At 32.6% G+C, this 26,978-nt stretch overlaps 1 protein-coding gene across 1 annotated transcript in view; it reads left to right on the forward strand.

Annotated features, from left to right (window-relative positions):
- The window catches only part of LOC148611724 (uncharacterized), a 34,084-nt gene extending 13,249 nt beyond the window's left edge, over positions 1–20,835 (forward strand). Inside the window, exons 3-12 of the mRNA XM_088592553.1 lie at positions 561–631; positions 830–877; positions 7,578–7,762; positions 8,083–8,164; positions 10,217–15,534; positions 16,016–16,151; positions 18,426–18,565; positions 19,516–19,580; positions 19,816–19,866; positions 20,439–20,835. Coding sequence (XP_088448679.1) covers positions 561–631; positions 830–877; positions 7,578–7,762; positions 8,083–8,164; positions 10,217–15,534; positions 16,016–16,151; positions 18,426–18,565; positions 19,516–19,580; positions 19,816–19,866; positions 20,439–20,459 — 6,117 coding nt within the window. The 3' untranslated portion in view covers positions 20,460–20,835. The remainder of the gene's footprint in view (positions 1–560; positions 632–829; positions 878–7,577; positions 7,763–8,082; positions 8,165–10,216; positions 15,535–16,015; positions 16,152–18,425; positions 18,566–19,515; positions 19,581–19,815; positions 19,867–20,438) is intronic.
- Positions 20,836–26,978: the final 6,143 nt, after the last annotated feature.

Genomic DNA, 26,978 nt, shown 5'->3' on the forward strand with positions numbered 1-26,978 from the left:
GGTTAACAATCTTTGCATTTTTTGGCAATCTTTTAAACCATGCTCTTTGTTGTATATGTCTGTTTTCCATGTCTGGTCTTTGTCCTTGAATTGCATTCTTGAGATTACCGCTATAATCTTGGTTCCCTTGATTACTTTTTGACTCACCTTAACAAAAGTTTCACGTGCTTTAGTGAAGGTATTTTTGTGGATACTTTATATAGGAGGAATGTTATGTCTTGATGCGATATAGTCGACATTTTGTTTAATTTTATGTATTGAATACATGGTATATCAAGATATGCTATCGAAGGTTCCAACAAAATACTACGAAGAGCAAAGCGACAGATGGGATTTAAAAGCTTGCCATCTGCTTACATGTTTATCTACAAACACAATTTTACGACGATTCTTAAATTTGAAGTATTTAGTTCAACTATATTCTAGCTGATAAGTTTGGTAGACAATGGAAATTCCAAGCCGCCCTTAATCAGTTTCCAATTTATATGTATCTAATGACTACTACGTCTCAAATGATTCGAATAATAATGACTATATGGAATATTTTCCCTCCATTTTAGCTTTGGAATTTTTATAACGGATCTGAAGGAATTGGTAGCGCACTGAAAAATTTAACTCTCATAGAAATAAGGTTCGTTCATTCTTTCAATCAACAAAATGAGCTAAATAACATGTAATTGCAGACATGCAAGAATATATTATTAATTTGAAAAATAATACAAAACACAATTAAAGCAATTTTATGCTCTTTCAAACGACATTTCACTTTACAATGAAAATATGATATGTTGTTATGTGTCATTACTTATTTTACGTTGATTACTTTTAGGCGATCTGACTCAGTAAAACTCAGGAGGAAAAGATCTGAGAACTTAAGGTCGGTAAAGGAACTATTAAGGCTAAGCTCTCGGGCAAACGATCTGTATGGATGTTTACTGATAATCAAAACAACTAAATCGTATCATTTTCTTTTATTTAGTCTTTATTTAACTTGACCTGACGATAATCTCAGAAGAAAAGATCGTTTAAAATATGAACGAAATTACTGACAAAATAATTTGCCGAGCGATTGTATCAAATAAATCAGGTAATCCTTTTTTCAGTTTGGCACGTAACATGATACTATTGATATTTTATTTGTCAAAAATATTGATAAAGTAGCAGTTTATTCATCTTTTATACCAGGTTATGAGTTTACATCAACAATAAGGCTGCAATTCAGAGAAAGCACATGGATGCCCGATGCATGGCACATGCCCAATGATATTCGCAAACTATTTTTTTATCCGTTGGAGCTCACAAACTCATTTTTTATAACAGATGTTAATCTTTAATTTGTTGAAATGATAAGAATGAATTATTTTACATAGATTGCACTTACAAAAACTATAAAATAAAGGGTAACAGTTTTTTTTCTGCTAACAAGACCTTTTGTGGATAAGGATAATTGCGTTGTTGTTATTCAGAACTTGAAAGATAAAGGCTGGCTGTTCAGAAACTAAAAAGGCTTATCAAAATGACTGTTCTACAAAACTTTTAAAAAATAGGCCAAAAGTGTTCACTGTCTGTTTTTCCAATACAATTTTAACTGCAACTTGTTTAAACTAACATCAATATAGAATTTAACTCTGAAGTTATCTGACTTTGTGTTATATTAATTATTCTCGACTAAACAAATGATAATAACTTTAAGCAAACAGCAATCTTATAATTCAACTCAACATGATGCAATATAGCAACATATAGTAGTGTAGCAGGGGACGATTTTCGTTGATTTGCTTCAATAGTATTAAACACGGCCACATAATATATTGTTGGAAAGAGCGAATGATGATTATCCGGATATCGATATTGTGGCTGTCTATCGTGGACACCGGCGGTAAAAATCTGGTCGAAGATTAATCATTCATATGTGAATCAATTGTTTTTGACTTTTCAAATGTGTATAACGTATTTCGTTTTGTAGACAATCAAGCCTTAATACATCAAATAATAGCTTAGCATGTATGGTTCATATTCAAAAGTATTTGATTTCTGTCTGTTATATAAGGACATCATTAAGTAGAAATTACAAATTTTGACGTTTCATACATGTTAAATGTGAAGATGATTTTTTGATTTTAATTTTATTCCCTTTCTTCTGAAATCGTGAAGACTATATTTAAAAGATGCTGTTGAATTCATAACATTTTGTTATCCAATTTAATTACAATTAGCACTATAGATTCCATTCAATCAGTGTATGTAGGATCAAACAGCGGATATTAAAATCAATTGGTAGTCCTTTATAGTTTTATAGTAAATCAAATTGCATTTCCCCTTTAAATGAAGATATTATAAGTTTCTCCTGAGCACTATTCAATACACAATATATAAAAGTTAACCGATCATAGTTATTACATGATTCAAACCCTTTTTTTTTTCGATTTAAAACAGGTGCTTTTAAACGAATCCGTTCCTGCCTTTATAACTCACCCAACCAAAATTGCGATAATAAAAAGGAATGTCTACGTGACATATATCAATATTAAACAAATGCACAAATAAAACAGAGAATCATACTTAATTTTACAGACAGTTAGTGACTAGTTTTAATCCATTTAAAAAAAAACACATGTTGCAATGTTTAGACAGTGTGAACCACAAATCAAGTACATGTGGTAACCCGTGAAGACATGGGTTTCAAATGTAATAGGACATATCGCTTGAACGGTTAAAATGTTAATTTTAATCTAATCATTGTTCAATATCATTATTCAGAGATAACTTTTATATATATTTCCCTTATATTATTAAAAAAACGATAAACTGTTGGTATATTTTTGTCTCAATATAAAAAATTCAAACTACTAATGGAATATCGAAATTACTTAGTTCTATTTGGTGTGAACATGGAGTATGAGTTTGAAAAAAACATAATGTAGGCTTACAAAATAAAAGACCTTTTGTTTTGTTAAAATTGTATTTAAAATTCACTGTCATAATATTACAATGGGGGTACCTTAACTTTCAAGAAAAGTGACCATGGTAGATAACGACAACATGAATAAATTAAAACTGCATGTTTTCTTTCGACTGAGACTTAAAGCAGCCGTCATACTAACCCAAGATAAAAAAAAAAACTAAAAGTATTTTAAATGTTCACTTCCATTATAATATCAATGAACTACGTGACTAAATAAACGGTTCTAATTACATAGTCAACTTCATCAAAACGATTAATATTCGGGTAAATAACCGAAATATATTCCGTACATCGCACAGGTTAACGAGTTAAGGAACTTGTTAACGAGTCAAATAGTCAATCGTTCTCGGCACGAGTAATTGTATTTTGTTTATAAACCAATGCATTATCATTCCAGTATTTATTGTATAAAATTATTCCTAAATTCATTTCAAGATAAATTGTTTATTTTTGATCGGTGTATTGATTTTAGCACGAGAATGTCCGAGAGTGAAATTACCAAATTGATTTTAATGTGTGAAATGTTTTTTTACACAAGGTACATTTAATACATCATTGCTTCCTATTTAACAAATCTGTATATTTTTTGTTCTAAAATAGGATATTTTCTTTAACTACACAGACACAAGAAAATCTTAAGGACCAAAAACATATTGTATACCCTCAAAATATGTTATTAAGCAATTTACAAAATGAAAATAATCAACATTCTTTTAACAATAAATCGTAAAACGCCACGTGTTTTAAAAAAAGTGGTATATGTAGCCGCTTATTTTACTCGCCAAGAAAAATAAGACGGTTCTACTTTCTATAATTTCGCGTTGGTATTCATTATAAAAACAAATAACAATTACCGGATGAAAATCGGATTCAATCAAATATCTTATAGTTACAAGTATCTTGCTATAAATGAAAACAATAAAATAACTTATTAAATTAACTTTACATAATAGCATCATTCTATCGTACAAACAAAATATGTAAATTTGACTTTGAATATCAGTTGCCATGGTAACATGTGACCTCAAATGGTCGTTGCTAAGGACAATATTTTGATTTTGACCAGTTTTCCATTAAAAAAATTGCATAAGATCTCCAGAAGTTTTCATAGACAAATTAGTTCATCATCTTTTTTCTAAATAAATGTTGAGATCTCTAAATATGACAAGAGTTTAAAAGATCTTGATAAACTACAAATATGAATATGGGCCATTGTGTTTTTGAAATAACAGTTTTACGTTTTTGGCAATTTTCCTAAATTGATCACTTTAAAGCCATAGGAAATCATGATAATTTTATCCTTGGGAATGTGCTGTCGATCAAAAAATTACCCCCATCGAAGGAAGATAATTCATTATTATAAAAAATAATTGACATCATACACTGCATAAATACTTATTCCACTGAAAAAAAATCATTTTCAATTGTGCAAACAAGGAAATTAAGTGTTTTTTTTATAAGTAATGACATATGATAATAAATGAGATTTAACTATTTTTTTTCTAACCATTCACTTTTGGAAGGTCTATCCACTTTATTGTTAAGATTGTTTTTACCAGAAATCCCCTTCTTTTAATTTAATTTCATGTTCTAATCATGATAGATAATGTACCTTATTGTTACCTCTGAGATTGATATAATATCCAAAAAGTTTCAATTTATTAGGACGCTGCCACAAAATGTGGCGATCGACTATTTTAAACACTCTGTCCGTGCGGCCGTAATTAAACCTTGTCACGGTTTTAACATTTTTGCCTTAAGAGATGGGCTTTTGATATTTGATATGCATATAGGTCACCCTAAGACAAAGTATTTAATATCATGATTGATGAACTTTGACCTCGAATTTTGACCTAGAGGTTAGTTTATTGATTTTTACATAGCGTTTTCTTGTCCAGGCTGTATGTTTTTGTCTTATAAGATTGGCTTTTTTATATTTGGTATGTGAATATATTACCTCAAGACGATGTGTTGTGAATTCATGGATGAATACCTTCGACTTTGAACTTTGACTTTGAAGTTGAATTATTTGCATTTTTTTCTCCAGGCTCTAATATTTGTGTCTAATAAGAATGGTATTGGTATGTCAATATATCCCGACAAAACAACGTGTCCCGCAGCATGGACGATGACCTTTGACTTTGAACTTTACCCTGGGGTTAATCAATTGATTTTACATGACCCCTTCTTGTCAGAGCTGGAACTTTGTCTTATGAGATCTGCTATTGATAAGGTCATCTCTTGGTGATGTGTTGCGTATCATGGGTGATGACCTTCGGCCTTGAACTTTGACATTAAGGTCTATTATTGTACCCCACTTGAAAAGTGGGGTGTATTAAGTGGTAGAGGTGTTTGTCCGTCCTCCCGTGACACAAGGGTTGCCAATCTCTTATTCATTACTCTTTCTACACCACTTTATGGAATTGAATGAAACTTTTGCTGAATCTTTATAACATATTTCCATTTTTTTTTTAATTTTGATCCCAATTTTCGTGTTTTACATATCAAAGCAGGTACTTTGTCAATTGTGAAGAAGGGTAAATTGAACGATCCATCTCTTATCCGGCACTCCTCCTATCTCCTACATATCTAAAATGAATTGAATGAAACTTTCCTAGAATCATTACCGATATTACTTTTTTTCACATTGTTACCTTCTATTTTAGAATATGATCCAAAGCAATTCAGGGGTTTCACATATCAAAAGATGGACTTTGCTATTTGTAAATTAGGGACATTGGGACCCATTTCTTATCCATTACTCCTTCTTCACCACTAAATGGAATTGAATGAAACTTTCACAGAATCATTACTGTATGTTCCCATCGTGTACCTCTTATTTTAGATTTTGATTCAAATAAAAATGTTGGTTAGAAAGGTCATGTTACTTTCTATTAAATGGGGAATTGGGTATCAAGTATTGAGCATTGATCACATTTTAAACAAGAATGGCTGTTAAGTGGACCGGAAACTGATCATAGACTCCTTTAAGGTCCTTATTAGACACAGAACATTTGATTAAGACTTTAAGTAATTTGTGTTATATGATGTTTTCATTAATTTTGTGCTGGGTTGTTTTTCCCAATATGTGCAATTAATTCAAGTGGAATTTATTTTTGGATAGCAAAGAACTCAGATATGGAAAAAGTTTTTTTTATTTCAGTCTAATTGAAAAACAATCGTACAATGTATTATACATGTATATGTATTTTTACGTTCTATTATTTCATTTATAAGATCACTGTTGCCAGAATGTTTTATGGTAGAAGAATAAGGGCCGGAATTTTTCAAGTTACATCACTCTTGTAACTTTCCTTTGAGGATTGCAATAGAAAGGGGAAGGATGGAAAAAGTTACTAATACAACTTTAAATCGAAAATTGAGTCGACCAGATGCCATCCCATTGACTGTTATGATGCGAAAATTTTATTTTATTTAGAAGTGTAGAAGTTTTGTATATGACAATACTGGATATTTTACAGTAATCTAATATCTAATATTTGATCAATTAAATTGAGTTAGGCTAACATTTTATAAGGTTCAAATACAGAGTAAACATGTCAGTATGGTTAAAAAGCACGGGAATTCCCCAAAGTGTCAACAATTATGCCCGGTCTTCATTTTCTTTTTAACCATTTGACTAGCATATCTTATTTATATATGTTATAGTAAATAAACAATATTTAACCCCCATCCCCCCCCTCCAAAAAAAAAGCACAAATCAAAAATCACCAAAATCATGAATCCCTTGCGCTAAGTCATGGTGCACGTTCATGTATAAATACATTTCCCATAATAAAGGGAAAGAACTCTTACTCATAAATGGACGTGCAATTTGTCTTTGAGTTTTCGTCAGTACGTCTCCATTTTCTCATTAAGATTCCCGTACTAAGGAAGTAATAGATCGTCTTTTCGTTAGATCACTCTAGCGGAAGTTCAATATCACTGAGCCGCACCAGTTCTGTATCTTAAATCATTGAAAGAAATTGCTTTCTGCTAATGGTATTCCTGTCACTATCAGCACATTAGACGGGAAGATATCTTTAAATTATAAATTATAACTCTTTTGGAACCAGTAATTATAAATTGCAAGAGGAAATTTAAATGATGAAGGCTTGGATGACTATATTAGGTTCTCCGTTTCTTGTATTTTCTTCTCCATATCAATAAAAATTATATAATCAAAAAAGGATAATTCCAGCCGCATGTTTGAAATTGAACCTTTACTACATGTACCTTTTAATTCGTCTCAAAAGATCATTGCTATATCAACAATTACCGAAGCAGTCCGCATTTCATTATCATGAAAGTAGTAATCGAAAGTAAAATTGAGTTTCTCACACACATTAATTTACAATATTCTTACTGTAAACCGTCACATTTGCACGGCTGTTTCAATTTAGCTATTGTCGAGGTAAGACCTGTAGCACGAAAATGAAACTGTCGTGAATATTTTTTTATAAGAAATTCTTATGTGATTCGGGGAACGATTACAACTTTAAAGGTATTTAATAACAGTTTGATCGCATAAATCGCGAAAAAAAGACGGCGCGAAAATTGTCTGGTATAGAGTAATCATATGCATTGCAAATATCTTTCGATACTTTTACAGTGCCTCTTCTTTGGTAGCAAACCACACTCTTAATTTTGACACCACAAATTTAGACGATACGGCGTTCAATGTGATGTTATTACGTACTCTTATGAGATCAACATCAAATTGCAGCATATGTTTAAATGGAACTTGTGTGAAAGCAGATAGTGCCGAAACCAAAGATGTACCCGTTTTTCAAAAAAGTATGGGTTTAAATCTACACAGTTATAAAAAAATGATCTCAGATTTATCAGATTTACACGATACAATTTACATAAGCTACCACATTGTATATGAACATGCATTAATTGGCTAAATCGCTTATTTTATGTGAAGATGTATTGACAATATTTTAACATAAACGTTCAAGATACAAGCCTTATATACATATCATTTTCTCTAAACCTTTGCTTATATGAAATAAAATAGGATTTATCGTTTTTTTCCTGTTTAAGAATGATTCAAATATTTCTTTTTAATCAAAACCAACAATTTTTACAGTTTGTATGATTGATTTTTTTAGTCACTCCAGAAACTGATCTGTGCAAACTTTGTGTAAATGAAACAACTTGTCAAAAAGACAACGAAGGAAAAGAATTGTGTCGGTAATTAGAATAAAGCTTCGTAGTTTCCAAGTAATGTAATTAAAAACAGATACGAAGGAAATTCAATGGCATTCTTTATATGATTATTTAAAACAAATGTCACTTGTTTTCTATTTTGACCTATTCATACCTATACTGCTACCACTCTCTCCAAAGAAGAGATTGTGGAAAACCATAAATCTGTGCTAACCTCTTTTGCACTCTCTACCAAGGACAATGAAGGTGGTTTACCGTCTATGTTCTGGATTCCTAAACTCCACAAGAATCCATACAAACAATGTTTCATAGCTAGATCTGCAAAATGTACCACCAAACCTCTTTCAAAACTTTTAACTTCTATACTCACAACTGTCAAAGAGGGTCTGCAGTGCTACCACAACACTTGTTACTCCCGTAGTGGTATTCATTCAATGTGGATCCTGAAAAATTCGAAAGATCTTTTGGAGACAATCAGTTCAAGACTATTATCTGAATATAATAGCATTAAAACCTATGATTTTTCAACAATGTATACTCCCCATACTCAGTTAAAGTCCCGACTTAAAAACAGTATACATCGTTGTTTTTTCCAAAAAAGATGGTACACCTAGATACAAATATATAGTTCTTGGTAAAGATTCTTCATACTTTGTAAGAAATAATTCCAAATCATCTTCCAGATATACAGAGGAAGATGTTTACAAAATGCTGGAATTTTTAATCGACAACATATTTGTCCAGTGTGATGGACGTGTTTTTCAACAAACGGTCGGCATTCCAATGGGAACAAATTGTGCTCCTTTACTTGCTGACCTATTTCTTCACTCTTATGAGGCTGACTTTATAGCTGATCTGATCAGAAAGAAAGAATATCATTTAGCTAGATCCTTTTATCTCAGTTTCCGCTATATAGATGACGTATTATCTTTAAACAATCCTAATTTCAGGGATTTGATACATCGCATCTACTCAAAAGAACTTGAGATAAAGGATACTACAGACACTGTGAAGTCAGCCTCATATCTTGACCTACACTTACAAATCGATGGTAAAGGAAAACTCTTGACCAAACTTTACGACAAACGTGATGACTTTTTATTCAGAATTGTCAACTTTCCTTTCATCTGTGGAAACATCCTATTCATATCACAACTCATACGTTATACCAGAGTTTTCCGAAACTACGCAGACTTTTTGTATCGCGCTAGAACTCTAACAAATAGGCTTCTGGAACAGGGTTATGTTGCAACAAGATTGAAGTCATCACTACAGAAGTTTTATGGTCGTCAACATGAACTCGTGGATCGTTATGGTGTATCCATCAGCACTATGAAAACTGATTTATTCAACGGTTAAAAGTTTTCTTTTCCTCGTTTGGCTACTCCGGACTTGACTTTTTATGAGCAACTCGGCGGGTGTTTCTAGAAAAGCAGAGGACGCTTACCCTACCGGTGCACCTGGTCAATGCTCCTAGTTTTTAGTGGAGTCCGAGTTGCTCATTTACTTTTGTTACTTTGTATGTATGATTTTAGTTACTTTATGTTCTTTGTTGTGTATGTCTGTTTTCCATGTCTGGTCTTTGTCCCTGGAATACATTCTTTTGATTACTGCTATAACCTTGGTTCCCTTGATTACTCTTTCAATTTAATTCTTATAATGAATTTTATGTTATATCTGCTTAAGCATAACATTTTAAATTATATTAAATAATGCCAACCGACATTTATTGAAAATACTGATTAACAAACAAAAGTTCTTTGTAATCTGCCCATGTGAATTTTTGACGTACACAATAATCAAGATTCAAACTGTAAAGAGTGGGTGTCAACTTAGAGACGACAGCAAAATATTGTACTTTACTTCTACCAAAATGCCTGTTAAAGTGCGCAATATTACAAAACAATTAATTATATAAATAATTATACAACAGAATGATCCGGTTTAATCAAATACGACTGAATTATGTATTTTTTCTTTCTTTTGTTTGTCAGCAAATATAAAACAAACGTCTTTTTTTTCGTCTTCGATATAAGCTCCGATATAAGCTCTTAACTCTCATTTTGGTTTCAACAGTGATTATATTGTGAATGTAACTGAAACGACAACTGATTACACTAATAAGGTATCAACAGTGATATCAATGGATACAGCAAAATCAGCGACATCAAAGTCTTTGAAATCAGCCTATACAGTGTCAAAATCCAATGAGTCTTTGACTTCAACCGAGGCAGAATCAACTACCACTGAGTCTATGACATCAGCTTATACAGTATCAACTTCCAATGAGTATTTGACATCAACCGAAGCAGAATCAACTACCACTGAGTCTTTCACTTCAACCGATGAAGAATCAACTACCAATGAGTCTTTGTCATCAACCGATACAGAATTTACTACCAATGAGTCTTTGACATCAACCAATACAAAACCAACCACCAATGAGTCTTTGACTTCAATCGATACAGAATCATTAATGACTGAGTCTATGACATCAGCTTATACAGTATCAACTTCCAATGAGTATTTTACTTCAACCGAGGCAGAATCAACTACCACTGAGTCCTTGACATCAATCGATACAGAATTTACTACCAATGAGTCTTGGACATCAACCGAAGAAGAATCAACTACCACTGAGTATTTGACATCAACCAATACAGAATCAACTACCAATGAGTCTTCGTCATCAACCGATACAGAATTTACTACCACTGAGTCTTTGACATCAACCAATACAGAATCAACTACCAATGAGTCTTCGTCATCAACCGATACAGAATTTACTACCAATGAGTCTTTTGCATCAACCGATACAGAATTTACTACCACTGAGTCTTTGACATCAACCGATACAGAATTTACCACCAATGAGTCTTTGACTTCAATCAATACAGAATCAACGATCACTGAGTCTTTGACTTCAACCGAGGCAGAATCAACTACCACTGAGTCTTTGATATCAACCGATACAGAATTTACTACCAATGAGTCTTTGACTTCAATCGATACAGGATCAACGATCACTGAGTCTCTGACATCAGCTTATACAGTATCAATTTCCCATGAGTCTTTGACTTCAACCGAAGCAGAATCAACTACCACTGAGTTTTTGACATCAACCGATACAGAATTTACTACCAATGAGTCTTTGACATCAACCGAAGCAGAATCAACTACCACTGAGTATTTGACATCAACCAATACAGAATCAACTACCAATGAGTCTTTGACTTCAACCGAGACAGAATCAACTACCACTGAGTCTTTGACTTCAACCGAGACAGAATCAACTACCACTGAGTCTTTGACATCAACCGATACAGAATTTACTACCAATGAGTCTTTGACATCAACCGAAGCAGAATCAACTACCACTGAGTCTTTGACATCAACCGATACAGAATTTACTACCACTGAGTCTCTGACATCAACCGATACAGAATTTACTACCAATGAGTCTTTGACATCAACCAATACAGAATCAACTACCAATGAGTCTTTGTCATCAACCGATACAGAATTTACTACCAATGAGTCTTTTGCATCAACCGATACAGAATTTACTACCACTGAGTCTTTGACATCAACCGATACAGAATTTACCACCAATGAGTCTTTGACTTCAATCAATACAGAATCAACGATCACTGAGTCTTTGACTTCAACCGAGGCAGAATCAACTACCACTGAGTCTTTGACATCAACCGATACAGAATTTACTACCAATGAGTCTTTGACTTCAATCGATACAGGATCAACGATCACTGAGTCTCTGACATCAGCTTATACAGTATCAATTTCCCATGAGTCTTTGACTTCAACCGAAGCAGAATCAACTACCACTGAGTATTTGACATCAACCAATACAGAATCAACTACCAATGAGTCTTTGACTTCAACCGAGACAGAATCAACTACCACTGAGTCTTTGACTTCAACCGAGACAGAATCAACTACCACTGAGTCTTTGACATCAACCGATACAGAATTTACTACCAATGAGTCTTTGACATCAACCGAAGCAGAATCAACTACCACTGAGTCTTTGACATCAACCGATACAGAATTTACTACCAATGAGTCTTTGACATCAACCGAAGCAGAATCAACTACCACTGAGTATTTGACATCAACCAATACAGAATCAACTACCAATGAGTCTTTGACTTCAACCGAGACAGAATCAACTACCAATGAGTCTTCGTCATCAACCGATACAGAATTTACTACCAATGAGTCTTTGACATCAACCGATACAGAATTTACTACCAATGAGTCTTTGACTTCAATCAATACAGAATCAACGATCACTGAGTCTTTGACTTCAATCAATACAGAATCAACGATCACTGAGTCTTTGACTTCAACCGAGGCAGAATCAACTACCACTGAGTCTTTGACATCAACAGATACAAAACCAACCATCAATGAGTCTTGGACTTCAATCGATACAGAATCAACGATCACTGAGTCTATGACATCAGCTTATACAGTATCAACCTCCAATGAGTATTTGACATCAACCGAAGCAGAATCAACTACCACTGAATCTTTCACTTCAACCGATGAAGAATCAACTACCAATGAGTCTTTGTCATCAACCGAGGCAGAATTTACTACCAATGAGTCTTTGACATCAACCAATACAAAACCAACCACCAATGAGTCTTTGACTTCAATCGATACAGAATCAACGATCACTGAGTCTATGACATCAGCTTATACAGTATCAACTTCCAATGAGTATTTGACTTCAACCGAGGCAGAATCAACTACCACTGAGTCTTTGACATCAACCGATACAGAATTTACTACCAGTGAGTCTTTGACATCAACCGAAGCAGAATCAACTACCACTGAGTATTTGACATCAACCGATACAGAATTTACTACCAATGAGTCTTTGACTTCAATCGATACAGGATCAACGATCACTGAGTCTATGACATCAGCTTATACAGTGTCAATTTCCCATGAGTCTTTGACTTCAACCGAGACAGAATCAACTACCACTGAGCCTTTGACATCAACCGATACAAAATTTACTACCACTGAGTCTTTGACATCAACCGATACAAAATTTCCTACCAATGAGTCCTTGACTTCAATCGATACAGGATCAACGATCACTGAGTCTATGACATCAGCTTATACAGTATCAACTTCCAATGAATCTTTGATTTCAACCGAGGTAGAATCACCTACCACTGAGTACTTGACATCAACCGATACGGAAGTTACTACCAATGAGTCTTTGACTTCAACCGAGGCAGAATTTACTACCAATGAGTCTTTGACATCAACCGATACAAAACCAACCATCAATGAGTCTTTGACTTCAATCGATACAGAATCAACGATCACTGAGTCTATGACATCAGCTTATACAGTATCAACTTCCAATGAGTATTTGACATCAACCGAAGCAGAATCAACTACCACTGAGTCTTTCACTTCAACCGATGAAGAATCAACTACCAATGAGTCTTTGTCATCAACCGATACAGAATTTACTACCAATGAGTCTTTGACATCAACCAATACAAAACCAACCACCAATGAGTCTTTGACTTCAATCGATACAGAATCATTAATGACTGAGTCTATGACATCAGCTTATACAGTATCAACTTCCAATGAGTATTTGACTTCAACCGAGGCAGAATCAACTACCACTGAGTCCTTGACATCAATCGATACAGAATTTACTACCAATGAGTCTTGGACATCAACCGAAGAAGAATCAACTACCACTGAGTATTTGACATCAACCAATACAGAATCAACTACCAATGAGTCTTCGTCATCAACCGATACAGAATTTACTACCAATGAGTCTTTGACATCAACCGATACAGAATTTACTACCAATGAGTCTTTGATTTCAATCAATACAGAATCAACGATCACTGAGTCTTTGACTTCAACCGAGGCAGAATCAACTACCACTGAGTCTTTGACATCAACCGATACAGAATTTACTACCAATGAGTCTTTGACTTCAACCGATACAGGATCAACGATCACTGAGTCTATGACATCAGCTTATACAGTATCAATTTCCCATGAGTCTTTGACTTCAACCGAGACAGAATCAACTACCACTGAGTCTCTGACATCAACCGATACAGAATTTACTACCAATGAGTCTTTGACATCAACCAATACAGAATCAACTACCAATGAGTCTTCGTCATCAACCGATACAGAATTTACAACCAATGAGTCTTTTGCATCAACCGATACAGAATTTACTACCACTGAGTCTTTGACATCAACCGATACAGAATTTACCACCAATGAGTCTTTGACTTCAATCAATACAGAATCAACGATCACTGAGTCTTTGACTTCAACCGAGGCAGAATCAACTACCACTGAGTCTTTGACATCAACCGATACAGAATTTACTACCAATGAGTCTTTGACTTCAATCGATACAGGATCAACGATCACTGAGTCTCTGACATCAGCTTATACAGTATCAATTTCCCATGAGTCTTTGACTTCAACCGAGACAGAATCAACTACCACTGAGTCTTTGACATCAACCGATACAGAATTTACTACCAATGAGTCTTTGACATCAACCGAAGCAGAATCAACTACCACTGAGTATTTGACATCAACCAATACAGAATCAACTACCAATGACTCTTTGACTTCAACCGAGACAGAATCAACTACCACTGAGTCTTTGACTTCAACCGAGACAGAATCAACTACCACTGAGTCTTTGACATCAACCGATACAGAATTTACTACCAATGAGTCTTTGACTTCAACCGAGACAGAATCAACTACCACTGAGTCTTTGACATCAACCGATACAGAATTTACTACCAATGAGTCTTTGACATCAACCGAAGCAGAATCAACTACCACTGAGTATTTGACATCAACCAATACAGAATCAACTACCAATGAGTCTTTGACTTCAACCGAGACAGAATCAACTACCACTGAGTCTTTGACTTCAACCGAGACAGAATCAACTACCACTGAGTCTTTGACATCAACCGATACAGAATTTACTACCAATGAGTCTTTGACATCAACCGAAGCAGAATCAACTACCACTGAGTATTTGACATCAACCAATACAGAATCAACTACCAATGAGTCTTTGACTTCAACCGAGACAGAATCAACTACCACTGAGTCTTTGACTTCAACCGAGACAGAATCAACTACCACTGAGTCTTTGACATCAACCGATACAGAATCAACTACCAATGAGTCTTTGACTTCAACCGAGACAGAATCAACTACCACTGAGTCTTTGACTTCAACCGAGACAGAATCAACTACCACTGAGTCTTTGACATCAACCGATACAGAATCAACTACCAATGAGTCTTTGACATCAACCGACAACCGTAGTTTATTAGGTAATAAAATCAGTTTGATATTCTTTTCAAATATTTTGAATTGAAAGTTATTTACATGAACACCGACCAAACGTGTATATTCATTCAACTTTAATATTCTGTTATTTATTTTAAGTGCTACAAATCACTATCGTTTTTACAATTAAGGTTTGCTTTTAAAAATAGTTAGAACTTATATCTTTTAACTTGTATACTGTTTCTTATTATTCCTGTTTAGTGGATAACAATATCGCTCTAATGAATAGTATAAATAGTACACGAACAATTATCGAAAGTTCAGATGTAAAGTTATGCAATTATTGTAAGAACTAAATAATGCATGTGGACTCTTCTTTCGATCTTTTAAAAAAATCCTGTTATAGTATTTATATTTTGCCACAAAATATTAAATGATATTTTATCTATTAATGACATTATCAATTTTTGACAATTAAATTATGGAGTGATGCAGGCTATATAAAAATCTTAAAATTAATTTCAGAGACTTCAAATCTGGGGTTTTATGTTGGAGTTCCTTTAGTAAGTGTTGTACTGTTTATTATCGGATTGATAATCGTTACCAAAATTAACAGACAAAGACGAAATATGAGACATCGACATAACATACGTTTTCGCAGGTATCGTATATTACATGTATTATGTATAAGTTTCTACAATTAATGTGGATTTAATAAATAATCAATAATTAATAAATGGATTGTTTTTGTATCTTCAATGTCGTAAGAATAGGATTCAAATTCTTTTAAATTTGTTTTCTTTAAATTGTTTCTTGAAACTGTTTTGTTTTGTTTTGTTTTCGTTTCATCAACATCCAAAAATATTCTTACTGTCTTAGTGCGGTAGTAGACTACCAGAATTTTATTGCAGTCCTATAATGTTACAGTGGTGTTTATGACAAGTTGGCAAAAATCAATATTTTGTAATATTAAAAAATATGTTTTTGATATAAAAAAATCATTATTTTAATATTCGAAAAAAAATATTTGATATTAGAAATTCATTTTGTAATATTACAATCTGAATTTGTAATGTTAGAAAATGAATTTGTAATATTAGAAAAAAAAATCACTTTGCAATATTGCAAAATCAGTCACATTTTAAAAATTATAAAATGATTTTCTAATATTGAAAAATCATAATGGAATACAACAAATCCATTTTTTTCTTATATTATACATTCTATTTCTAATATTAAGAAATCAATTTCTAATAATAAAATATCGTTTTTGAATATTAATAAGGGGTTTTGTGATCTTTGGAAATCTAATTTGTAATATTTAAAAATGAATGTGTAATATTTAAAAATGAATTTGTAATATTTTTAAAGAGTAATCAAGGGAACCTAGGTTATAGCGGTAATCAAAAGAATGTAATCCAGGGACGAAGACCAGACATGGAAAACAGACATTCACAACAAAGAACATAAAGTAACTTATACATATAAAGTAACAAAAGCAAATGAGCAACTCGGACTCCACTAAATACTGGGAGCATGGACCAGGTGCACCGTTAGGGTAAGCGTCCTCTGCTTTTCTAGAAACATACACGAGTTCCTCATAAAAAGTCAAGTCAATGGGTAGACAAACGAGGAAAGGAAAACTATAACCCGTTGAATAAATCAGCTTTCATGGTGCAGGTGGATACACCATAACGATCCACGAGTTCATGAAGACGACCATAAAACTTTTGTAGTGATGACTTTAGTCTTGTAGCAACAAAACCCTGTTCCAGAAGCCTATTTGTTAGAGTTCTAGTGCGATACAAAAAGTCTGTGTATTTTCTAATATACAAAAAGATCCTTTTTTATATTAGCAAATACCTATATTTTGTAATATATGGGAGACATATATATTTTTTAATAATAAAAAAAAATGATTTTGTAATATTAGAAAGATATTTTTGAATATTAGAATTAGAAATCCATTGTTTAATATTAATAGTTAATTTTCCAATATTACTAATTTTTTATTTAGTAACAGTAGCAAATGAATTCCTAATATTAAAACAAATACCTTACAATATTGCAAAATCAGTCACATTTTCAATGTTGCAAAATGATTTTCTAATATTAAAAAATCGTATTTCAATATCCCAAATCAACTTTTTGATATAAGAAAATCATTATTTTTTTAAATTAAAAAATCGTATTTTAATTTACATGCATTGAAGCAATTGAATATGTGTGGCTATTGCGTAAACCTGTGGTAATAGGTGTCATAACAAAATATTTTGGAAATTAAAGAAGAAAAAAACGGTAATTGAAGATAAGAAATTGCATTTTAATAGAAACACTTCAATCCGAAATATCAAGCAAAAACATGCACCGACGTCGTCAGGCTTTAACTTAAAACGTTTCCTCTAAAGTATAATTGCTTTGTATAACAGCAAAGTAAGTTATGAAAACCACACTGCAAACTTAGTGTTATACGCTACGCAATGTTTACTGATCAGATATGAGTTTATTTTTTAACTAAAAATTTATATTTTTATCAACTCACCAAACCTTTTTTGTGCTGTAGCTAATGACTGAAAGTGTGCTTCCATGAAAATATTCTACAGAAAGTTTTATATTTAGTACAAACATGACAAAAACACATTTCAAAGGATTGATTTTTACTTATATCTATACTTTTGTCATTCAGTTCTTCATTAGTTTGGAACTTTTTGTAAAATGAGGATTTTTTTTCTAGAGAAAATATTGAACAATTTATTTTTAATTTCTTATCTGGTTTCAGATTCAGGGGTAAATCGCTTTTGGTCCCTTCGACAAATGACCGTATACCGTAAGACAGACTTCAGTGTCCTTGATATGGATTCATTTTTCTAAATGTGTACTTATTGTTTTATACTAAACTTAGTAAGAAACAAATAATGCTTTTTGTTTTGTTAAGCGATCAACAAAATCATGGTTTCTCTCATGGAAGGATTGTGACTCGATTTAATACGTGGAACAGACTAGGCAACGTATACGGAAGATGGGATGAAGATGACGAAGAATCATACATTGAACAACCTATTTGTAATCTCTCTGGTTTGTATAAAAGTAAATTTACGGAACTGTTTTCTACTTGATATAAATACAGCGTTTTACGATAATATAGGTTTAAGAATAAACTGTATTGTAGCGCAACATATAGTTAGAAATATTCACCTTTTTTTTAAATAGTGAGAAATATTCATCTTCTTTTTAAGTAGTGACATTTTTGTTTCTTTTGTTTAACGGTAGTTTTTGTTTTGTTTTGTTTTGTTTTGGTTTTGGTTTTTTTTTCATGTATTGTTTTGTTTGTGCTTGTATTTGTGTAAGTGTTTTGTTTTTGTTTTTGTTTTTGTTTTTGTTTTTTTTTTGGAGGGTTTAGGGAGGAAGTTTATGGTGGCATATAGTTTTAAATTATGACAATTTTGATAGTGTAACCGTTAATCGACACGCTTATCAGAAACTTTATTTTGTATGCTTTGATATTCTTTAATTATCTACAACAGCAATGCATCCTATCATAATCAACAATTGATGAGAGGCATTATCAAGCACATTCTGAAGGTGAACATTTCAGATGATTTAACCCTGATACGACAATCATAATCCCCTAACAATGAGCAATTCAAAGAAGAATAACAGGAAAATATTTCTTCATGGTTTTGTAGGGAATTTCTTTGTAATTTCCGGTTAAAAGTGAATGTTCACATATATAAGGAAAAAATCAGATCAATTGTTATTATTATTTTATTTATTTATTCATTTATTCATTTATTTTTACTTTTTTTCGCATTTTTTGCATTTTGTTTGAAATAATTACATTGTGATATCTTTTTAATACATTTTAAAATTCAACAAAATAGCAGCATATCTTGCCTATCCTAGTTACCGCTGAGAGAGAAAGACAGAGATAAAACAGCTGATCCCCTGAGATTGCTGCAGATGTATGTAAGCGGTTATATATCAATTCATGTCTTAAGTTTTATATGTCATTTTTGCTTTTTCAGGAAGTTCAAGGAAATATAATTCCACGTGGGAGTATATATATGAAACTCTTGGAGGAAAAGAAAAGGTAAACGGTTATTAATACAATTGAAATGTATTCGTTTAGTTGATATGCGAACGACGTCTTTACTCATATATTTTAAAGGGTTAAGGTAAATTCAGCTTCCATGGTGATTTCCTGTCGTTCCACGTAAAATTAAAAAAGTTATTAATTGTATATTGAAATTTCAAAATGCAGGTGTATGACACACTAACCTTAATTTCATCTTAAAATCTAGCTATCTACTTGTAATTAATTTCAGTTTTCCATAGAACGTCCTAAAGCCAGTCTCGAATTTAACAGAGTATACATGGTAGGTGAATGTTTTCGCAAGTTATTAAAATGAGTAAAAACTAATTACTCATTACACCTTCAGCACTTGCACTAGGAACTAAAAAATGGTTTCATATTAAGTGCTTTGAACGGGTAAGCTATGTATGTCTTGCTCCACCTGCAAACACTTGTAACATTGCAAGTGTAAGTGAGTAAAATCCGGTAAGCGTTAAATTCCGTACCTTGTTCATCCGGTCTGATTTAGAAAGAGTAATCAAGGGAACCAAGATTCTAGTGAAAATTAAAGGAATGTAATCCAGAAATAAAGCCAGACATAGAAAAGAGACAAACGTAATAAATAGCATAAAGTGACTAAAATATTAAATAAAACGTATCAAAAGTAAATGAGCAACTCGGACTCCACTAAAACATTAAGTTCGAATAATTTTGTTACCTTATGAAACAGAGAATAAAGGTGACCTCTCGCAAATATATACATCCTGCAGCTAACGCAACTCACAATTCAAAAAAATTAACATATCAATCAATTACATGTTTATGCTTTGGTTTTAAAAAAAACATGCATAACACTTTCAATATTTATGCTTTCAGGGGAATGATTCATACACCTGATCTATATATATGCTTGTATGACGGCTGAATTGTGAACCAAAGTTTTAGTCCCCACTTACTTTCGCATATGTTCACTTTAACTTGTGCATTATATGTAAGAATATTTAGATATGAATGTTTTGGTGTATATAATAAAGAATATAATTTATACTTCATAATTACTTTTGTGCAAAATCTGTATTCAGATGCCTATAACTCATTTCTGCCATGCATTGTGTCTTCAATATCAAAGGTATATGTAATAGTATCAAAATATTAGTGCATCAAAATCACATATTTTGTCTGGTAAAACTGCATTGTAAAATACTCATGTGCTGTGCTTTACTGTTATGAAAATATCATGTTTTTTCTAAGAATAAATTGTAACATTGATTAATCATCTGTCTGTTTAATGATTTAACCCTTTTATCTACTGTCATAGCTTTTGTCCCGTTAATGATGCAATTGAAACAACACACTTCTACATATTTATACAAAACATAACAATAATTAAAAAATTGCATATTTATGTATGCTGTAAACGTTTTTCGATAAGTAACATCATATCAGCACCATGAAAATCATTAAACATATAAATATAGTTCAAGATCTAAGAATTAATACAGACCAATATGTTCGAGCTATGAAACCAAATCTAGGTCCCATGTTCTGCAAAAAATGTCAAGGAAGCTATATTTATATGACACAAGGAATTAAGCCTCAGTGATTTTGTGTTTCTGACATATGTTAACAAATATCATGTAAAATGAGTCTTTTAATTTGAATTAGATTGATTTATCAGATGTCCAGTACATTATATTCTGGGTTTCATACAAGGCTGAATACAGGAACATGTTTACGATTATGGTTGGCCCACATGAATCTAGAAGAAATAGGACAGCTACAGAAAGATCGGAAACGTTATGACATTAGTTTTTCCTGCGACGGACAGCATTACGGAGAATACGTCTCCATCATTGTATATTATTTGAAATGTTTTTTTCTGCAATTCATCATTCTGCTCTGTGTCTTTAGTGGGTAATTTATTACCCGACCCTACAAAACACACACTACTTAAAAGAAAAGGTACGCGGCATTATGATATTCAAATTGTACGATTTAAAATGAAAGAATGGTTTGGAGTACCTAAAGTTAGTTTTGTTTACTAGATAAAAACAAACAAAAATGTTGTATCTCTATGAGTAAATGATAATTTGACTGAAACCAATTCAAACATAATGTCATCTATATGTACATGCAAGTTAAAGGTTATGATTAATTATTCAATTCTACAAACGTTACTTTTTAGGTATATTGTCATGGTCAGAAGAACGTCGATAAGTCTGACAATGGTGAGGTCAGTTGATAAGATAAAATTAAATTATTCATCAATTCTTGTACACTTCATGGCCACATTTTTAAAGTCTTGAAACAGAAAGTGAATATTACATTCCGTTTTAGGACAAAAAAATCATGACAAAATCAGTAATCAAGGGAACAAAGATTCTAGCGGAAAGATCAAATAAAGAAAACACACACAACAAAGCACATGAAATAACCAAAATGACACGCACAAAGAAACAAAAATTCGGACTCTACTTAAAACTGAGAGGATGAGAATGGATTAGATGCACTGATAGGGTAAGCGTCCTGTGCTTTTCTAGAAACACCCGCTGAGTTACTAATAACAAATCAAGTCCGTGGTAGACTAAAGATGAAAGGACACTTTGACTAAATGAATGAATGGATTCTCATGGTATAGATGAATACACCTAAACTATCCAAGACTCATGATGACGACCATGAAAGTTCTATAGTGATGACTTCAATCTTTTTGCAACATAACCTTTTTCAAGAAGCCTAATTGTAAGACGTCTAGCGCGCTACAAAAAGCATGCGAAGTTACGATTATTTATTTATAACATATCGTAGGCGTTGTGATTTGAAAATTACTTACTCACGTGCTTAAGAGATGTTGCCACATATGAAAGGAATGTTGACAATACGGAATAAATAGTCATCGCATTTGTCGTATAGTTTGGTCAATAGTTTTCCATTTCCATCGATCTCTAAGTGTAGGTCAAGATAGGTGGCTGACTTTACAGTATCTGTAATATTCTTTATCTCAATTCCTTTTGAGGTAGATGCGAAGTAGAAAATCCCCGAAACTAAGATTGTTCATCGTTGATTCGTCATCTTTATAGCGGAAACTGAGATCAACTACTGCGATAGTGTTCGCATTTTTTATTGTTACTTATCAACAATTTTCAGTCTAAATAATTTCCAGATAGTCGGACGCATATTATGTATTTGTCAAGCATTTATGTTATACTTTTGTATATCTTCTTTCAAACTTTTTTTAGAATACTGTTTGTGTTGAAAATCCAATTTATTTTAGAAGTATTTACATGCAAATATGTCAAAGGGTTGTGAGGTGTTCTATGTTTACAACAAGTCTAATTCACGTAAGCGTTAGTGTATTTCGTGTTAAGCATTTTTTTACCTCTTTCTTATATATTCGTGATCATCATTTTCTTAAGTATGTACCCCAAAAAAAAAATCACTGAGACATAAATTAATTTTATGAAATCATGATCGTTTAGACTTTTAAAATTAAGCTGTGGTACTTTTTATTGTTCATGTTGGGCGGACTTGAGTCAAATGTCTTAACTCTAAATGAAAATTATGACATGCTTACTTAAAATGAAAATATTTATTAAGGAGGTTGACCTAAGGTAAGGGGCACGGTTCTTGAAAATCATTGGAACGTTTGTATGCAGCATTTTACGTCAATCTCATGTATTATCAAAGTAACTTGGATTGATTTCATTCTGTTTCAAATTGTTGAGATTGAATATGATACGAACATATCACTGATTCCAGGACTTATGTCCCTTAATTCATGCCTACCTCCTTAACTTGTACAGACATAGTATTCACAAAATATCAATGGACTGAACTATGTTGTCACGATTCTGATGTGGTTTGTGTATATCTTACCTCCAGATTTATTGAACCATGACTTGAAAACAGATACTTCAGCAACAAAACTTCCAAGCAAGGCTTTTGTTTGAAAGAAATGTCAAAGTTATCGTTCTCATTTATACAAGTTCCGATTTGAGCAAAATGTGGACACAGTACTAGATTGACGGATCCAAACAAAATGAGTAATCGTTGTAAATGATCCACGATCATCTACAATACATCAGTGGTGTACAGTTTTGTTCAAATTGCTATAGTGGTTTAACCAATAACCTGTCAAGGAGACTGGGTTTTCTTTTTGATTCAGAATTGTTTTGGTTTTTTTCTTTTTGCGTGCAAAAATATGTACTTTTCTAACGCATGTAAGCTACAATTATACCTCATATCACAAATATATTCGACCTTGTATGGTTAAGGAGGAATTGCGGCTCAAAGAAATTGGTCTCTTCTTTCAGTAGTATAGATGATGTAAATATTTGGACAATCTACACTTCCTTTGTTCCGGTGGTAATTAATACAGAAAATGATATAATACATGATCCGTAACTTACACTGCTCAGAAAAGCACAGTCTACATTTTTTTTTAAATTTCTAATGACAACTTTTAAGTTAACGTAAATATGCATAAAAAAATTGTAAACACCGCTTTATTTAGAAGTCAATACAAATATCGTACTATTCAATCTTTGTTGGAGATATTTTTTTCGTTACAGGTTAAAGGTTGACAATTCGATAAAGTAAAAGAAGTATACAGAACCAGGGATAATTCGCTGAGGGAGATCCAGTTTCTGATAAATGACGCTGTGCAGTTTACAGAGAACATATTTGACAGACAGCTTCCTCCCATACATCTTCTTAAAACTACGTTATCACCCAGCCATCTAAAATTACAAGGATGACTTAAATCTGCATGCCCTTTAAAGTTTAGATAATACTTTTAAAGCGTGATTTGTTTGTTGCTATCTACATGTCCATACTAAACCCATAATGGATTCTTCTCCTAACCATAAATTGTGAATCTTCATATGTTATAAGCAGCAACTGTCTCATATAAGAAAAACTTATGATGTATCAAATATCTGCCTTGTAAAGTGGTTCTGTGTGTTCTGTGCAGATCGGAAATGGACATAACAGCACTGTATCATGTTATATCCTTTTTAATTTTATGATGCGGGATATTCCCAAATGAAATGAATATTTTTATTATCAGGAAGGTACATTGAGTGTGGCTCTTGTGAAATAGAAAAAAAGGAATCGGAATTTAATTTGGAAACCAAATTGATTATTAAAAGTGTTTAAGCTTAAAGATGACGAACCAAATTCTAGTAGACTTAGGCCGTCTGTTCTGTTGGTCGATTTTGTTATATGTTCAGAAATTAGCATTCAATTTTTTTCTTTCTCCTTCGAAATTACTTGGTCATTTTGTCTGAAATCAAGAAATCCCAGCAAGTTCCGCTGGATATAACTCCCTCTTAATTTGAAATCGGACTAAAAATGCTTCTTTGTTTTATCTAAAAGTAACGTTCATTACCGTTATGATGACTTCGTCCTCTATTGTATAAAGACAGTCACAATTGAACCAGTAAAATTATTAGTTAACAGAGAAGGGCCAATTGTGTATGTAAAATTGTAATTGAATTGGAATAAGGAGTGGGAAATAAGACATCTAGGATTACCCAGCAGAAACACTTACATTTTATAATTATTCCTACGTAACAGCTTTAATTCATAACAAACCATCTTGTAATTGCCGTATGTCTTGTTTTATTTGGTTTACATATGTTAGATGTAAGTTTGTGTTTCAATCAGCATTCAAAATTACATTGGAGTCATTTTGAACTTTTAACCATGTATAATGAGAAGGAATATGGTGAATATGTCTACGAGAGACACCCCCACCGATTCAAAACAAAAGTCACCTAGGCGCCACCCATGAGTCTTCAAGAAGGACAGGGAAGCCCCAAAACAACATTATACTCAGGGACAAGGAAATATTTACCCTCCTTCCCTATATACTCCAGCAACATAAAAGCATTAAGTAAAAACGAAACAATAATGTATAAATAAAGGGAGAAAACTCGCTTGATATCAGATTTTAAGCACAGGATAATCAATCGGTCATGGCGTTAGTTTATACATATAGACACCCATGTGACATATAACAAAATGTGTCACAACACATCACTAGTTTAAACAATATTTTCAGTGTATTATGTAATATATTTCACTTCTTTCGCTACATTGTGTATGTTGATCATCTTTGTTTCATCTCTTCACCTTATGGCCATATTTTTGGATTTTGACGTATTTGGATTATCCTATTGTTGACGCTTTTTTACTTGTTTGCCTATATTACATGCATGAAGACGAATATTTTTTTTCATTCCAATTATGTATATATAACCTTTAAGTAATATCTTCTGCGTTTTTATTGCACAAAAGCGAATTGTGTTACTAATGAATAGACTACAAAAGGCTGAAATAATTTGTATTCAATAAAAAATGTTTAATTGTTCTTAATCTTTTCAATTCATTGTAATATTGTATCGTTTTCTTGAAAATAAAAAAAATTGGATGATGTTGAAGATAGTGATAAATGTATTCCCATTGTTCTTTACTTTTACATTCAAATTGAAAATAGATATCTGATTGTGTTTTTCCTAAAATTAAAGCAATGGCACGTTTGTTAGTTATTGGGTGATATCACACATGTTTAATGGCCTTGTATTACCATGCATACAATTTAGAAGCTAGATTTATTCTATTATGTATAGGGTACATCAATTCAACTCGCGTACTAATTGTTTTACATCTGATCAGCATATCCAGTCAAATAGCTAGCATTCGATACCCTTATGGAAATTGTTTTGTGATAAGAATCGTTCCCATTTTTGATACCAGTGCAAATTGCATCATTAACAAAATATGTTTTTTTGTTGCATTCCATATTGCAGTGCTCATGTAATTTAATCGGATTGATGACTTCTATGTCTGGATATCTATCATTTTATTAAAATTGATAATCACCCAATTTTAATAGGGATTGGCATGTACTGCTAATGAGAAATTCTTTTCATTAAAGCGAAAAAAACATACATATCAAAATTTTATTAACATCAGCCAGTTGTCGTCTGTACTCTTATCGCCGTTCGGGTCAGTGAGAAGTACTCGATTAATAATTTTACAAACACATACTCTTCTCTAATAATTGTCTTGACCTTCATCTCCAAATTGGCTTGAAAGAAAAGCAGTCAACCAAATTCAATGACACACACACACACAGATTTTCATCGTTATTTTTTTTATTTCATATGGGTGTTTCAGAATACAAACTTGTAGTCTCTATATTCATTTGCTTAGTAAGCAGCAGATATCATAACACCACATACGCAAGTGCTATAAAGATGGGTTTCCCATAGACTGAAACAAAGTTCTACGCTGGTAATCATGACATGATTGACCGATATGGAGTATCCTTTTTCGGTTTAAAAAATTTCTTCCGTCATCATAGATAACTGGACATGGAAACTGTCCACACTTCCTGAACGTTCGAGTCCA

Source organism: Perna viridis, chromosome 7 (genome assembly GCF_037379345.1).
Source record: "Perna viridis isolate PV_CMFRI_1.1 ecotype Kerala chromosome 7, ASM3737934v1, whole genome shotgun sequence".
Classification (NCBI taxonomy): Eukaryota; Metazoa; Mollusca; class Bivalvia; order Mytilida; family Mytilidae; genus Perna; species Perna viridis.